Below are 14,517 nucleotides of genomic sequence, written 5' to 3'. Positions count from 1 at the left end.
AAAACTTGTGTCATTAAGGCCCGGATGAGACCGATGACCCGGACGAGCCTGACAACCCAGAGGGGCCCGACGACCCGAACGGGCTCGACGACCCGGACGGGCCGAACAACCCGGACGAGCCCGACAACACGAACAAGCTCGACAACGTGAACAGGCCGGACGACCTGGACGGACCCGTCCAAATAGTCGAGCCTAATCGGGTAGTCAGACACGTTCGAGTCGTGGGGCTCGTCTGGGTCGTCAGATACGTCAACGTCGTCAGGCCCGTCTGAGTTGTCGGGCCCATCCAGGTCGTCGATCATATTCGGGTCGTCAAGCCCGTTTGGGTTGTCGGGCCCGTCCGGGTCGTAGGGCCCGTCCAAGACGTCGAGCCGATCTGAGTCGTAGGGCACGTTCGGGTAGACGAGCCTGTTCGTGTCGTCGTGCCATCTGGGTCGTAAGGCCCGTGTAGGTCATCAGGCCCGTCTGGGTCGTCAGGTCCGTTCGGATCGTCTGACCCATGGGTCGTTCGGCCCGTTCGTGTCGTCGTGCCCATCTGGGTCGTAAGGCCCGTGTAGGTCATTAGACTCGTCCGGCCCGTTCGGGTCGTCATGCCCATCCCGGTCGCCGGGCCCGTCCAGGTCGTCCACCCCATCCGGGTCTTCGGGCCCGTTTGGGTCGTCGGGCACGTCCGGGTCGTCAGGCCCATCCGGGTCATCAGGCCCGTTTGGGTCGTTCGGGTCTTCTGGCCTGCCTGACCCGTTCGGTTCTACGAGCTCGCTTGAGTCATTTGGGTCATTGGGCCCGCTTGGCCCATTCGGGTCTTCGAGCCCGCTTGGCCCATTCGGATCTTCGGGCCCACCTGCCCCGTTCGGTTCATCGGGCTCACTCAAATTTTTCGGATCGTTGGGCCTGATCAACTCGTTCGGTTTGTCGGGCTCGCCTAGCCCGTTCATATCTTTAGGCCCGTCCAACTTTTTATGGTCGTCGAGCCTGCCCGATCTGTATAGGTCGTCGAGCAAGGCCCGTCCTAGTTTGAATTTAGCATAGTCCATCTCAACCTTTAGACCCAACTAAAAATTTAAATTGAAAATTTGGATTGGATTTTTTGGATTATCCATATTTAAAAATCTTGATTTATAAAATGGATATCCAATCCATAAAATATATAAAATGTAGATTAGATTGAAATCGAGATCCATTAAATGGATTGGATTTTTAATAAAATGGATTATAAATGAATTAGATTGGAGCAAAAATAGATTGGATCAAGAAAATTAGATTTTTTGCCCACCCCTAATATTAAAATTAGATTCTTTCTAGATCCAAATGCCACTTTAAGAAAAAATTTAGGGTTTAAAATGGTATAATCGTATCAATACACATTATAACATGCTCTATTACGAATTAAAGTGAAATATAAAGTCAAATTACGTACTTAAATCACAGTTCTTTATATCCTTGTTACAAAATGATCAACTAACATGAGAAGTACACACTATATCGAAGGACGGGATTTTCGTAAACTTGGTCAAATCATCTAAAAAACCAAATTTTAGAATCACATCAGATAATAGATTCAATTCACATTTTAATAAGTTGCGAGAACTAGAGTTTTCATTCTACTTAAAATATGATATTGATATGTTTACACTAAAAAAAAAAATAATTACTAATTTTAATAACAAAAAATAATTAGATTAATTTAAATATTAATTTATAAATTAAAAATTAGTGATCAATTAATAACAGAAACTATTTAATTATCAATTTTAAAATCAATTATAATTTTTATTAACAATAAAAACTTTTTTTAATTAACAATAATTTTTAATTTATAAATTAATATTCAAATTATAATAATTAATTATTTTTGATCATTAAAATTAATCATTATTTAGAAATTTTCAAAGATTTTCGAATAGTGTTATAATTGGAACATTAAAAGCAAACTATCTACACTCATGTTAAAATTTCATCTACCAAATGTTAACCTTGCATTCCAGAATACTCATTACAAAACCAAAATAAAAAAAGAGGAGAGAAAGATTTCTTTTGGAGAAGAAGAGAATTACTGCATAAAGTGTATATTAGATTAATAATTAGATTAATCTACAATATGTGTTGTTAAATAATTCTCACTGCTTGAATCAAAATATTATATTAATATTACAACACTTGCATAAAACCAATAAATTTTAGCAAGTCTTTTTACAACCGACAATAACTGGTTAAACCTTGTGTATACACAGTAACAACTTTATCAAACTTATCTACCCAAATGTTATCCTTCCTTCAGGGAATTCAAAAGTTCCTTGCAGACTATTTTTTTGGCCGTGTCCCTAAGTGCAGGACCGGTATATTCATACTGATGAATGTCCCCATCAGCTTCTACCTCCATTCTGTAATTAGTCACACCATCTTTGCGAGACACCACATCATGTACAATTCTATAGCCTCTTTTCTGACAAACTTCATAAAATTCTCTGATCGGATGGAGCTTCAATGTTTCAGGTGTTACAAGGGGTTCCAAAAGTGGCCTTATGCTTTGCCACACAACCTCCTTATCATATCCTGAATCAACAAGAATTGCTCCAGCTACAGACTCTAAAATGTCTCCAAGTACCTACCACACCACAGAAAAAATCTCATGAGTTTTTGCAATGATCAACACATTGTAGCTCCTCATCTGAGTTAAGAGAAATGTGCTGCAAATACAAGTTCACTTTGATGGTGATGATATATGCTATGCTAGCATAAACTCATGCTTAGACAACTAACCTTAGGGAGCGATGTCTCGGACTCGTATCCAAAAGTTGATGACGAAGACAAGTTCTCAAAATTGTCAAGTGTGACAGCAATATGCATATGCAGTTCTTGTGACGCATGGAGTACATGTTTGTGCAATCCATGCTTTATGGTAGACCATGCATAACAATCATTATTCACAGAAGCTGATCTCATGTCAGTTAACTGACCAGGGGACATGCCAGGATATTTATTGTACAAATGCCATGTTATCAAATAATCAAGCACTGAATCTCCCAGAAATTCTAATCGCTGCAAGGAAGGGAGCATATCATTCACAAATTGCAACAAGAGAAAAAAAAAATTGTAAGAATACTAGGAAACAAGATTGATCATGAGGAATGTGTAGAATTATACCATTTATGAGGTCACAATAGAATTCATGAAAGTTCATTCATACATAATAGATACATACTAAAGTCACTGTCTTGTTTCGGTATAATGAATAATAAGCACAGTAAGTAAGTACCTGATAACATCTAGGAACTTCAGGCAGCATGTAGGAACCATGGGTTAGAGCTTCCACTAAAAGAGAACGGTCACGAAATGAGTACTTTAATTTAGATTCTAGAAATTCCACATTTACCAGCTTCTCTGGTTGAATGTCAAAGTGCCTCTCATAGGCTATTTGATCAAAACTCACTTTAATCCCAACCCAATCCATAAACAACAATGCAGCTTTTTCACCACCAGTGCTGAGGAAGGCACCAATTAGTGCCTCAACAACATCAGCAATGATCTTCCGTCTTAGTTTTCTTTTGCCATAAACATAATTCTTTTTCCCCTTGGTAACCAACTCTGCGAATTTAAAACTTCTAGAATTATCACCAGGAATAATCCAGACATGAGGATCAAAAGGCTCATTTCGTATGAAGCCCTGCCAATCAAAAGAATGAGGAATTCAGAATTCTGAATTTTGGATTTGATCTTCGATAGCATTCATAACATAACAGATGCAGAGGATAAAAAATGGAATAGAGAGAAAGTACCGGAAGTCCAGAACTGCACCCTAACTTGCAGAGAGCAGCATTGGATATGATCTTTTCCCGTTTCAAACTAAGGAGACCTTCATGGTGATTTTGATAGGTTTTAAACAGCTGTTGACTGGCAGCATATTTTAAAAATGAATCACCAAGAGTCTCTAGAGACTCATAATGAAAGGCCTCTTTGCACCTTTTCGTAGTGATTGCTTCCAACACCTACAATTTAAAATGCAAGCACCATTTGTGTAAACATCTTTAAAATACTTGACAGCTAGAAAAGAAAAACAAGAAACAGAATCATACATACATATTTTATTAAGGACAAATGACAGAAAGACATAAAATTGTCAATTCTGGAGAAAAACATCGAAATATAATAATTTCTAAATATAACAATGAGCAGTTATAACACACCTTGGTTGTTTGAATTTCATTCTCCGTGCAATGATCCAAGTGCATCTTTTTTAAGTTCAAAGCTCCAAGCAATGATTCAAGCCGATGCATGATTGATGGAACAAATGAGAAGGAATAAATTACACTATCTGTTATCGGTGACATTACTACAGAGCACAGTTCTGGGGGTAATTCAACAAAAGCATGGCTTGCTTCTGAAACAGAAAACACAAAGTTAGGAGTCAGATTGGATAATATATGGGTAGTGTTTGAAGACAAGTACTAGATGTAGCTGCAACTGTTGGGGTACATAATACAAGTATAATTCGGCATCATGATATTGATAAATAAATACAAGTATAATAGAAGCAGTGTGATACAAACCATATTCATATTAAGTTTATAACAATATTTCTGTGTGTATTAAAAAAGAAAATCAAAAGACATTTCATTCATATGTGGACAGCAAAGACATATAATTGGTCCAATCTCACCAAGGAGAGATTAAGGAACAAAATAAAACAAGCAAATTGAAAAATCAAGGGTCAGACCTTTTTCCTTTCGCTGTCTGAGTCCATGACAGTAATTTTTAACTTGAAAACTGTGTTTTGCTTTGAGAAGTCGCTGATGTTCAAATTGCAATTGAATACCATGACTGAAAATTGGGGAAAAGAAAAAAATAACCACTCTAGTGGATTAAGCAACAAGAGAATAAGCATCAATCACAAATAAGCACTTACTATTGTTCAAAGTACTTCTTGTATGTAGTAACTTCACCATTCCTTAGGATCATAGGCGAGTTTGTGTCCAATTCCGTTATACCAGTAGTGATATAGAAATAAATCTTACCAGCAGCATGCGAAGTACATACCAATGCATTATGTAGCTTGCAAGTGCAAACTAGACCACTTTTTGTACTTATGTGGGGTTGATGATACTTACACGTAATACTAGATGGATTTACAGAATTAATAACTAACCAATCAATGGTTGAATTTGGATGTTTACCATTAGCTGGAAGCAGAAGATAATCAATCTCAAGATCATCTTTCAAAAAGCTTTTGTCTAAACCATTTGTGAACTTATCCATACAATTGTCTATCAGAATTCTAAGCAAAGTGACCTGGAATTTCTTACACAAAAGAACCTGGAAAGAAAAAAACAATAAATACAGACTTTTCTTAACACTTCCAAATATGCCAAATACGATTAAAGGACAACAAGACAACATACCTGATTCAAGGAAAGACTAATGGTTCCTTGGTAACTTAACTTTACCGAGACACTACCTCTGTCAAAATCCATATCAAATTGCATGCATTCAATTTCTGGATCAAGCTTAATTCTTAAGGCAAGAAAAAGATCTTGCACACATGTATGATAGCAAAAATTTTGACTGAACTCCATCAAATAACAATGGTAAGTTGTGTGGCTACTATTTGACACACAATTGACCAATTCAAATGGAGCATAAATCGGTTGGTTTTCGTCATAAGGTTCATTCCCTGAAATAATGTTTTCATTAGGAATGCATTCAAAATGAACAAATAAGTTTAAAGGAAGGCAGTAATATAAGGAGGAGAATGAATAAGTCATGCAAGTTACCAAATTCCTCCACCTCTGCTTCTTCAATGACAATATCAGGAACAAGATTATCTGTCAGAGCTCCAATCTTGTGAAGTTGTTTGCATGCTTCAAGGCATGCAATACTCTTTAAGAGATTTTTATCACCTTCTACATGAATAGGTTTTAGCGGGCAGCTCTTGGGCAGATACAACGTTCCCGTCTCTTTGTCCCACCTTGGAGCTGGTTTAAAGTACCTGAGAGTTCAACCCAGATGAGATAAATGATGAAAAACAAGATAAAAACAAAACAACCAGAATGAAGCAAAGAAATCATATCCGAGGTTCCTAAAATAAAAGAGATCAAACATTTGATAAGGGAAAAAAATGAAATAACTAACCCATCTGCAGGGAGCCGTGAGCAATACAAGTGAATCAAACTAATGCTAGAACTAAGATTTGCAAAGGCATCAGTGCTTGCAACGCGATAAGTTTCCTCATCAAATTGATCACTTTCTAAAGGATCACATGGAAGTGAAGAATGACGTAACGCCTCCTTCCTCATAATATCCCCACTTGCAAGGTATTTCTCTAGTCGAGAACATGTAGCTGAATCCCCACTACAATGTCAGAATAAATTAAAGGAGTTTAGGGAAATTTTACTTTAACTATGTATAGCTTGATAATTAGCACATGTGTAAGTACTACAGCAATAATGATACTGAGAATTGTAAAAAAGGAACTATACCTCTTAACTATTAATAAGTAATCTGAATTTTTCATTCTGGCTCGTCCTCTGGACTGTATAAAACTACACACTGTAGGAGATGGATCAAATCTAATAACTAGATTGCAAGTTTGAACATCTAAACCCTCTTCAAGAATTGATGTTGCAACAATGATGTTAACCTGCACATTCAATTTTGTTGTAGTTAAGACCTGCATTTGGTTATTATAATACAGTGGATTGATTGCTTAAGAAATCATCATACCAAACCCATTTGAAATTCTTCCACAATTTTATTTTGTTTTTTTCTTGACTGATTTTGCAATCCAAATTTGTGTCCAGCAATGAATTTGGTCTTCCAGCTGTTGATTGTTGGAAGTAATGTATTCAATAGATCTTGAAGGACAATGGCTGTAACGACCCTTTGCACAAAAATTATGCATCTTATGTCAGTCAAATCCCTGCAATTGTAGCATAGAAAGTAGATCCATAAAAGAGATTTAATCATCACGATAGCATAAAAAAGCTTACAACATTCAATCAGACAAAAACAATAGCATTATCTATGCCACTGGAACTGAATATACAATCAAAAGGTAAACTAGTTAGAGTAATGAATCTAAAAAAGATTAATAAAGAATGGGGTTAAATATATTATGCCACAGTGCAAAATCTCGGGTACAATAAGATCTTTGTGACAAAATTAATATAGGGTAAAGTGTTCAACGCCCATCCCAATCTGAAGCTAGCACTAACAGGCTTAGATTCCTAAATCTATGCTCGTTTAAGACTCACGTTATATCCCAAACTCTACCTGGTGTCACACAACATTTTAAAACCCAACATTATTTCAACTTTATACACTTTACCCTATATTAATTGAGTCAACATAGTATTGATTGGGACATAATTGAGCTGAAGAATGAATATTGGTGACAGGTAAATATTAGGTTAAATCCATCCAATGAACACCCCTATCCAGAGCTGAAGAATAAAGGAGAAATATGAGACTTCACACTATCTAACCAAGTGACCAATAAGAAACTTAAACCATCTTAACAAGGACAAGGAGAGCTTAGAGGCCAGAACATCCATAAAAATAACCCATATTACATGATTTCAGAACCACATCATAAATCTTTAAAAAGAAACCTGTTCATGATTATAACCTGTACTCAAGGAGAGAGTCAATAAGACAGCAAACTTTGGTGGTCAATAGCCCCATCTCCACATCAGATTTAATATCGTTGCCAATAGACCACTGAGGACCTTAGCAAGAAGAAAGCATTGTGTACAAATTAATTAATGCTAGAAATACAAGTAAAAGAGTTATACTTGAAATTTCACTATTTTTCTCAATGGTTGTAGAATAATTACCGCATGGTAAGTAAGTTTTAAGTGTCTGCACACAAGCCAGAATAAAGTTTTTAACGACTGTATCACCAGAATGTCCCCATGAAAATGATTCGTATTCATTGGATGGCAAAGATTCTGCAGCCTGTCACATAAACAAACAGCTGTCGTCAATTATATTGATGAAACCTTGAAGAATCATGAGTCATGAAGTCTGTGCAGAAGAAAGGAGAGAACCTTGAAAGTCAACCAAACACCAAGCTCATCCAGGCAAAACATTAAAGCGCAAAAAATCTTTTCTATTCTTTTTTCTGCAGATTCAGCAGCTGATTTAGTGAAATCTGAACTTCTTAGAGTGAATCCATGCTGAGAAGCAGAATATCCATTGTTAGTAAACTCAAGAAATAATAAACTATGACATAAAGAGAGTAGCACCACAGAAACTCATAGTTCCATTTTTGACACATGGGGATGTTTCTTTTTATTAATTTTTCGAGTTTATATCAAAAGCTGATATCCTTAAATGTACACACCTGCTCTTTTAACATCTTGAGTTTCGATGCTAAGTCTTCAAATAAAGCAAATTGACTTCCACTGTCCCTATAAAACTTGAATTTTGGTGTTGATGATGGTATGAACTCTGCGAGGACATCTTCATTTACACACGTATACACCTTCATTACAAAATAGATGTCAAAGAAAGTAATACATAGCAGGACTATATGGTAGCACATCAACAAAAACGAGTAGTAAGCACATGAGAATAAATTATTCCAACCATATAGTCTCATTTCTTCAAATAATTAAAGAAATAACTTTCAAATATAGGTACAGGTTCAAATACCTCTAGGCATGTAAATACATTGGGTCACGAATTGTCACATCTGTTTCCTAAAAACTAGGAAAATAACTGCTAAAAATAACAAGAAAGTATAAAACAAGTTGACATAAATTTAATCTTTTTGTTACTTTCTCACAAAATCTATCACTTGGAGGCTCAATCAATGATAGTCTCTGTACTGTATCTATATACACATGGTTATCTTTAATTACAACAATTATTTATAATTTACACCAAGAATATAGTGGATAACACTCAAACAACACGATAACATGAACAGAAAGAAGAAAGTAAATAAAATTTTACAGCAGAGGGAGAAAAAAAAGGGCAACCTTAGAATGCATTAGTGTAATTAGACTCCGAATATTCTCTGACCAGGATAATTCCGAATTTCCAACTGGATTAAAAAAGAAAAAGAGAAAGGAACTCAACATCAGAGAAAGAAAAAAAATCTGGCAATTCAAGGAGGTACAAATTTTCTCTAAACTGAATACCTTTCGACTTAATTGGAGATGCAGTCATCCCAAAAATTCGAGGGAGATCAGAGACACCTAACTTTAATTGGTGATGATAGAACTCCTGCAAGAGATCAAATCTTACAAAGGTAACTAACAAACTCATGATGCAGATGAATAACAAGCAAAGATCAACTTACAATACATGGTTGTAATTGTCCTCCAAAAAAAAAGTTACAACTCTTATAGAACAAAATAAAATCAGAAAAATCATGATAGTATTGAATAAAGTCAACAATTTAAACTATAGTCTCAAGTAATAAAGTAACACGATCAATGATACATCAAATTTTCAGAAGCCATGCAACAGGTCACACCACCTCACTACATCCATTGAATTTGCTATGATGGGTTTTTTGGTATTACTCTTGGTAGACACACGGCTTTTTGATGCAGAGCATTTAGCTATTATGAATGTTATTGAAATTGTTCATTGAAAGAAACAGTTAAATTTGACGAATGAGAGTGATAGTACAAACCTAGTCCATCATGCATTCACTACTTCTAATATTGTTTCATTAAGACAACCTAGATGGGATTGTGAATAGCACAGTGATGCTAGTGCATACTTGTTTTTAAAAACAACATCAAGTCCTTCTTCAAATTATCTTGGAAAATGCAGTAGTTCAGAGTGCAGATCAATTACTGACTCGGTAAGTTTACTACAATTTATGACAACGACGTATTGAAACCAATGAGATATTTGGAAAAACACAAATATTCAACAAGAGTCACAGTGAAGATGATTCAAAATAAGCCAAAAAGATAACATATATTATCATGATAAAAATTAGTAAGAAATTCAATGACGCAAAACCAGTGAAGAGGAAAGAAGGAGACATATAACACTCACTGTCATGATGCAGGCGTAAGGGTGTTTACCCCTAGCATGATGGCACTCGTCCATTATTAAAACCTTAATCGTGTTCAGTTTGATGAAGCTATGCCTCAGGCAATTCAGAAATATTGCAGGAGTCATGACAAACACCTAAACATTGAAAAGAATTTCTTACAGTAATTACCAACTATCCATGCCGCATATAAAAATAAATTTCAGAAACAGCATACTAAAAGTAACAAATGACTCAATGAATATCATATTCAAGTCGACTGAATAATAGAAAAAAAGAAAGCATTTGTCTTCATACAGCTAAGAACAGCATCTTTCAGTCTTGATAGAAATGCAAAAATCTTCACCTCATGTTTTTCTATTTCTTGTTTCCACGTAGCAGCGTCCCAGAAGTCAACTCCAATGGCTCCATAATACGTTCCCACTTTTAAATCGGTGTGCTTTTTCACGACTTCAGATTGCTAAAGTGAATCAATAACAACAAGTTAAAAAGGCAATGAATACAAAAAGCTAAGAAGCAAAAGTACTGATCCATCACAACACAAGACAATCAAATAATGTATCTCAAATTTGCAAAAGGCATCATCATCACCAGAGAAAAAGTGACATACTTGAGAAACCAACACAACTTGGGGAACCAAGAACACAGCAATAGAAGAAGAAGGCTTTCTCAGATGATGAGCATAGCTGCGAAGAAGCATGATTGCTATCAAAGTCTTGCCGGAACCAGTCTCCAGGTACACTATGGTATTCTCACGCAAAGCATTATCCAATGCTTCAAGTTGATAGCTATCAAAAAAACAAAAACCAATCAAAATAAATGAGAAAGAGATTATAAAAACAATAATAATACATCGCACTCAACACTAGAAAAGTTAACAGCAAGATCTGTGTATTAAACTCACCTTCTAGCAAAAGGAAGAACATCACGTGTATTGTTCTGCTGCTGTGTGTTGTCATATATTTCCCCCGCGAGTGCCTCTTCCATGGTCTGTTTGTCTCCTTGATCACCCTGCATTCAAATTCCAGTGAAAGAAAAACACCCCATTAGAGAAACGATCTTCTCCACATCATGGAAGATGCAAAACGGCATAAAAAGTTAAACCCATTACTCAACGAACTGATTAGAATATGGGTAGTGCAAAAGACTCAAGCTTTCCCTCTTAGAAGTTTGAGTGTGTATTTAACAGGTTTTTGGAAACAAATGCAGATACTACTTCTTCCACAAGCAGCTTGGGAGAGAAGGAATGCACACGTTGCAAAAAAAGAAAGGCATGGGGTCGCTTTGACTCTGACTTTAAACCAGTTTGGGAAACAAAAAGCGTCTTAGGAAAATAATGAGAAGGGTAATCAGTGCCACTGTTTTCACTGACACATCAGAGAGCAATATTTGGTTTCGCATTTTTTTTACTGTTTGGTATAAATAATGGTCGTGTCTTGACCACAACAGAGAGAAATATTTCTTCTTTGACAGTTTTCAGAAATTCAAAGTTGAATAATGACTACCTCTCTGTTTTCGTCACTGTCTTCTCTTTTTCTTTTTTCCCGTCGTGATGGTATCGAGTGTGGATTCATGATTAAATGAGAATTGTATCTGAAGACAAAATTTGGAAAAATAGAATAAACACAGAGAGTATGATGAGAAAACTTTGAAATTTAAGCACGAGAAATAAAATACATGATAAATTAAATTTATGTTTTTAGCAATTCAAATTCATATTTCAATCTTTAGAAAATAAGATAAAATATATTGTCACTTGTGTTTTTTTATCTAGTCATGTCTTGTTTTATTATTTTCTCTTTTTTTTTTCTATACCAAGTCAAAAACAAATCTATTTATTGATTATCTATTTCTTTTATTCATCATTAAATTTATCTAATTTATTCATTACAAAAGATATATATAAAATAATATCAGATCCACAAATAAATAATTAATCATCCATTTATTATCTATCAAGGTTTTTTTCTATTAATAAGTAGTGAGCGAAAATTAATTTAACCAAATTTTTTTCCTTCTTAAAAATTCAAAAACTATTATCTAAAATATTAGTTCAAAATATATTTTTCACTTTCTTAAAATATTTTTTTTATGTATAGATTAGATATCCATCCAACAGAATCTGTTAGTGGACGGATTGGATCGCATCTTTATTAATAAAAAAATTGAATTGAATTGAATTGAATATTTAAGTGATCAAAATAGATAAATAAAAAATTTATTCAAATTATTATAATTGGGAATAAAATCTATCATGTTCAGTTTTTTATTTTTAATTTATAATTATATATAAAAATATAAAAAAATTCCTTCTTTTATGTCCACATTTCATAATTTTAACTTTACCCTTTATAATATAATTATTTGTTAAATTTTTAAAAATTAAGGGTTACTTTTATAAATATTTATAAAATTATTTATTACTTTTATAAATTTTTATAAAATTATTTACTTATCTCATTTTTTTTTTCTATTCAACAACAATTATTTTTTCATGTTTTTTACTTTATTTTCGGTATATAATTTTATTTTGTTTATTAACTTAATAACATTACAATATCATTTATTATTAATGTAATATCATGCATAATGTATTTACGCTAGTTAGCGCTTAATATATATATATATATATATATATATATATATATATATGATTATTGTATTACAAATTTTGTAAATTAGTTGTTAAAGTTATTAGGGTAAATTTGGAAACAAAATCGAGTTTTGACACATTTTTTTATTATTGATTGAAAATTACAAAGATATATAGGAGACTCGTTTCTTGAACCACAAAACAAGAACTGTTATATTTTCTAGTCAATCAATCTTCAAAACAGTGAGTTAAGAAACATGTTATTGTCATTTTTCTGACTACAATACTATAGATCCATTTTTCTACTTTTATTATTATTCTTAACCTTAACCCTAATTAACGAAAAAAAAATTCCTTACCAATGAGAAGTTGCAAATCTTCAATGTTGATTCTTAAAAAGAGTAATTGACGACTTTGTCCCTCCACGATGAATGTGAATTTGAATTGTGAATGAATAAGGTGAATCACATTAAAACACCCCGACCGTAGTTCTTAGATAGATATAAAATCTAATCTATGATTTTCGGAATAATCAACTCTTCACAACAATCACTGTTTTTGAAGACATAAAAAAGAAAAAGAACTATGATAATAGATCTAATTTGCAAGCGGCGGACTAGGTTTAGAAGAAAGTATTGCTAGATAATTCTTCATATATATATATATATATATATATATATATATATATATATATATATATATATATATATATATATATATATATATATTTTGTAACTTACACTTAGAATAAAAATATTATAATATGTCAGAGAGTTTTCAATTAAATAAATGATATATCATAAAAGAATAAAAATATAATGAAAAATATGATTAAAATATCTGAATGAAAATAATAAATCACATGACTTGATTATATACTTGATTACAACTAATATATTGGTGGAGGATAATAGCAATTCCATAATCTGATATTATATTTATTATATCTAGTTTATATATCTATTTTATATAAAAGTTTTATAAGATTAAGTTAGAAATTAATTTATTTAAAATCATATTACAAAATTTATTCTAACAAAATGGTTAATGTTATTCTACCATCCTATCATACTTGAATTAAATCACTTTTAAATATTTAATCATACACATGAAGTATTTATTATAAATTTAAAATTTCATATCTATAAAAAAGATTACGATATATTTTTTCTTCATAAACTCTTAACACAAGCCTTAAATTTAAAGTCAAATTCAAGAAATTAGTGTATCATTCAACACAAATGAAATCACATCACCTCTTATTAATATCATAAACAACATTAAAAATATAATCATAATATATATAACATGTTAATAATATTAGGATGATTGAGTCAATTAATCTAACTCCATCAAATAAATAAATAACTTAAACACTATAAATATATTAACATTTTTATGTATGTTTTCTTCATTAATTATGAACCTATTGCATTATTAATATTGTATAAGTTGTTTTATTTCTTAATTACATATTTATTACATTATCAAATTGCACATACCCCCACCCATCCACTCGACAAAGAGGCAATAGAAGTAGGTATGAATTTTATTAGAAGATAAAAATAAATTAACATTTTTATGTATATTTTTGTTCATTAGTTATGATTTTAATACATTATTAATAAGTTGTTTTATTTATTAATTACATACTTATTACATTATTAAGTTGCACATACCCCACCCACCCACTAGACAAGGTGGCAATAAAAGTAGCTATGGATTCTATTAGAAGATCAAAAGCATGAAAATGTATAAAATGACACATGATAACATACTGAAGAAAATAATTGGGTCATATAAAATCCTCTGGCCTCATGTAAAAATATGTAGTCATATATAAATAAGCTGCAATTAATATGAATATCATTTCAAAAAACAATCTCTTGAGATTCTATCACTAATAACTATT

The 14,517-nt window shown here is 33.1% G+C and overlaps 1 protein-coding gene across 2 annotated transcripts; it reads right to left on the bottom strand.

The window, feature by feature from the left end:
- Positions 1 to 2,124: 2,124 nt before the first annotated feature.
- Positions 2,125 to 11,271, bottom strand: LOC114188808 (endoribonuclease Dicer homolog 2-like). Of its 2 annotated transcripts, XM_085675199.1 has the most exons (23): positions 11,124 to 11,271; positions 10,917 to 11,023; positions 10,623 to 10,800; positions 10,359 to 10,472; positions 10,015 to 10,149; positions 9,141 to 9,225; positions 8,979 to 9,043; positions 8,339 to 8,479; positions 8,043 to 8,171; positions 7,830 to 7,950; positions 7,622 to 7,721; positions 6,718 to 6,913; positions 6,474 to 6,634; positions 6,127 to 6,345; positions 5,769 to 5,983; positions 5,397 to 5,668; positions 4,904 to 5,310; positions 4,715 to 4,818; positions 4,185 to 4,378; positions 3,777 to 3,986; positions 3,257 to 3,664; positions 2,761 to 3,039; positions 2,125 to 2,605 (listed from the first exon to the last, which is right to left on the bottom strand). In XM_085675199.1, the coding sequence occupies exons 2-23, from the start codon at positions 10,997 to 10,999 to the stop codon at positions 2,264 to 2,266; spliced, it is 4,158 nt and encodes a 1,385-aa protein (XP_085531325.1). In that variant the 5' UTR covers positions 11,000 to 11,023; positions 11,124 to 11,271; the 3' UTR covers positions 2,125 to 2,263. The 2 variants fall into 2 exon arrangements, with proteins under 2 accessions (XP_085531325.1, XP_085531324.1); XM_085675198.1 differs by lacking the exon at positions 11,124 to 11,271 and having other exon boundaries at positions 10,917 to 11,115.
- Positions 11,272 to 14,517: the final 3,246 nt, after the last annotated feature.

Source organism: Vigna unguiculata, chromosome 6, assembly GCF_037176805.1.
Source record: "Vigna unguiculata cultivar grain cowpea cultivar isolate G323 ecotype 2 chromosome 6, ASM3717680v1, whole genome shotgun sequence".
Classification (NCBI taxonomy): Eukaryota; Viridiplantae; Streptophyta; class Magnoliopsida; order Fabales; family Fabaceae; genus Vigna; species Vigna unguiculata.
This window is presented reverse-complemented; position numbering and strand designations above follow the sequence as displayed.

Bases quoted from the DNA above. Each gene is read 5' to 3' on its own strand.
- LOC114188808 (XM_085675198.1), bottom strand. From the start codon at position 11,029: ATGCAGGGTGATCAAGGAGACAAACAGACCATGGAAGAGGCACTCGCG. The intron at 10,473-10,622 runs GTATGTCACTTT...GATTCACTTTAG, and splicing joins AAGTTGTGTTGGTTTCTCAA to CAATCTGAAGTCGTGAAAAA. The intron at 7,951-8,042 runs GTTCTCTCCTTT...TTTATGTGACAG, and splicing joins GTGTTTGGTTGACTTTCAAG to GCTGCAGAATCTTTGCCATC.